The sequence below is a fragment of the Sprattus sprattus genome (genome assembly GCF_963457725.1).
Source record: "Sprattus sprattus genome assembly, chromosome: 1".
NCBI classification, from domain to species: domain Eukaryota; kingdom Metazoa; phylum Chordata; class Actinopteri; order Clupeiformes; family Clupeidae; genus Sprattus; species Sprattus sprattus.
This window is the reverse complement of record NC_137920.1, coordinates 27,412,044-27,414,543: the sequence shown is the minus strand read 5'-3', so window position 1 is coordinate 27,414,543 and position 2,500 is coordinate 27,412,044. Positions and strand designations below refer to the sequence as shown.

Genomic DNA, 2,500 nt, shown 5'->3' with positions numbered 1-2,500 from the left:
CATGCATGCATGCACGAATGCACGCATGCACACACACACACAGACACACACACACATGTACACACACACACACACATGTACACACACACACACACACACACACACAGACACATGCACACACACACACACACACACACACACACACACACACACACATGTACACACGCATGTACACACACACACACACACACACACACACACACACACACACCAATGCACCCACACACACACATACACACACAGAAACAGACACACACACATATGTACACACACACACACACACACACACACACACACACAGACACACACACACACACACACACACACACACATAGACACACACACACACAACACACACACACACACGCACACGCACACACATCTGTTTTCATGCCTCAGTTGTCTTCCCTGATCATGACAGCTAACCCGGTGAGAGAGTGCTCAGAAAGCATAACCGTAAACGAGGAGGCCATCTCTCCACAGGCTTCCAGGTGTGTGTGTGTGTGTGTGTGAGAGAGTGTGTGTGCTTATGAGTGTGTATTTGCATATTTCTGTATGTGTAAAGGTAGAGAGAGAGAGAGAGAGAGAGAAAGAGAGAGAGATAAAGCAGAGTTTTAGCTTCTACAGTTTTCTGAAGAACAAGTTGCAAAAGTATTTGGAAAAGTAAAGGCATAGGTTTATGCATATGTGTGTGGGTGTGTGTATAATGGATGTAATGGATGTATGCTTACATATATAGTATGTCTTATATATGTGCTATGAGTGTGTATGAGAGTATGTGTTTGTGTATATGACTGTGTGTGTGTGTGTGTGTGTATGGGTGAGTGTGTGTATGTCTGAGCGTATGTGTGTGTATGAGAGAAGGTTTGTGTGCGGTGTGTGTGTGGGTGTGCGTGTGTGTGTGGTGTGTGACTGTTTGTGTGTGTGTGTGTGTGTGTGGTGTGTGTGTGTGTGTGTGTGTGTGTGTGTGTGTGTGTGTGTGTGTGTTAGTTGAGACAGATCGAGTGGGACTATAAGCAGATGAGTATGCACTGGGTGCCATATGTCATCCTGTTAGACATCTGTGAGGCTTTGCATGTGTACCTGTGCGTGGAGCGTAGAGTAATAGAGAGAGAAAAGAGAGAGCGAGAAAGAGGGGATGTGACAGAGACAGAGAGAGAGAGAATATGTGCAGAGACAGAGAGAGAGAGAGAGAGAGAGAGAATATGTGACAGAGAGAGAGAGAGAGAGAGAGAGAGAGAGAGAGAGAGAGAGAGAGAGATTGAAAGAATGCATATGTGCCAAAAACAAACATATTACTTGTATTTATTTGTTTGTTTATCTGTGTGTGTTTTAACTGTGGTGCTGCTGAATCTCTGAAATCTCTACGACTGGTTTTGTTCTGGTTGACATTCCTGTCTCTGCCTCGCTAATTGCAGAGCAACTTGGATCATTTTTTGGTGCCTTTCAACCCAACAGTCTATCCTCTCTTATTTATTTATTTATTTTATTTTAGTTCTTCCTCTCTCCGTTCGTGCCTGTCTGATTCTATTTCTGGCCTTCCGCAGCTGTCTCCCTTTTTCACCGTTTTGCATTTTCACGTTTTCATTCCGCTTCTCCTCATGGAGATGCGCAGTCTTTCATGTGCTCCCTCTCTCTCTCTCTCTCTCTCTCTCTCTCTCTCTCTCTCACATAAACATATTCCCTTTTTCTCTCTCTTTCTCCCTCGCTCCTTGCTGTCACAACACTGGACTGTTTCTTTGCCTTTCAAAAACTTTAACTTTCTTAAATAGTTATTTTTCTTTGTAGCTGTACTACCTCTGCCCGTCTACCTGTCTATGTGCTGGTTCTGTGTGTTACTGTATCTGCCTACCTTTGTGTTTGGATCGATCTATCAAGTGATATATCTCTTCCATTTTCACATGCTTTTCTTCTTTAAGACTGTCGTCATTAATATCGAATGTGGCTGATAGCTAATCAGTGTTCTTCAACACACACATGCAGGCACACACACACACACACACACACACACACACACACACACACACACACACACACACACACACGCACATGCAGTCACACACACACACACACACACACACACACACACACACACATGCAGGCACACACACACACACACACACACACACACATGCAGGCACACAAACACACACACACACACACATTCAGGCACACACACACACACACAGATACCAAAATCTCTGTCACATACACCAAAAACAAACAGGCACAGATTCATAGATAACCTTTATCATTTGTCTCTCTCTCTGTCTCTCTCACTCTCACTCATTATTTCTCTCTAACACACACACACACACACACACACACACACACACACACACACACACACACAACGTCTATCTAATACTCACTGTTCTCCGACAGCTCTATGATGTAGTGCAACAGGGGGCTGTTGCCGTCGAAGGGCCGCACCCAGGACAGGTGCACCGTGCGGCTGTCCGTGGCGTTGAGCGCCACCTGCAGGTTCCGCGGAGAGTGG

The 2,500-nt window shown here is 45.1% G+C and overlaps 1 protein-coding gene across 1 annotated transcript in view; it reads right to left on the bottom strand.

Moving 5' to 3' along the window:
• The window catches only part of sdk1b (sidekick cell adhesion molecule 1b), a gene marked incomplete at both ends in the record, with an annotated part of 254,956 nt that overhangs the window by 87,265 nt on the left and 165,191 nt on the right, over window positions 1–2,500 (bottom strand). Inside the window, one exon of the mRNA XM_080843197.1 lies at window positions 2,373–2,500. This exon is cut by the window's right edge and continues 9 nt beyond it. Coding sequence (XP_080699323.1) covers window positions 2,373–2,500 — 128 coding nt within the window. The remainder of the gene's footprint in view (window positions 1–2,372) is intronic.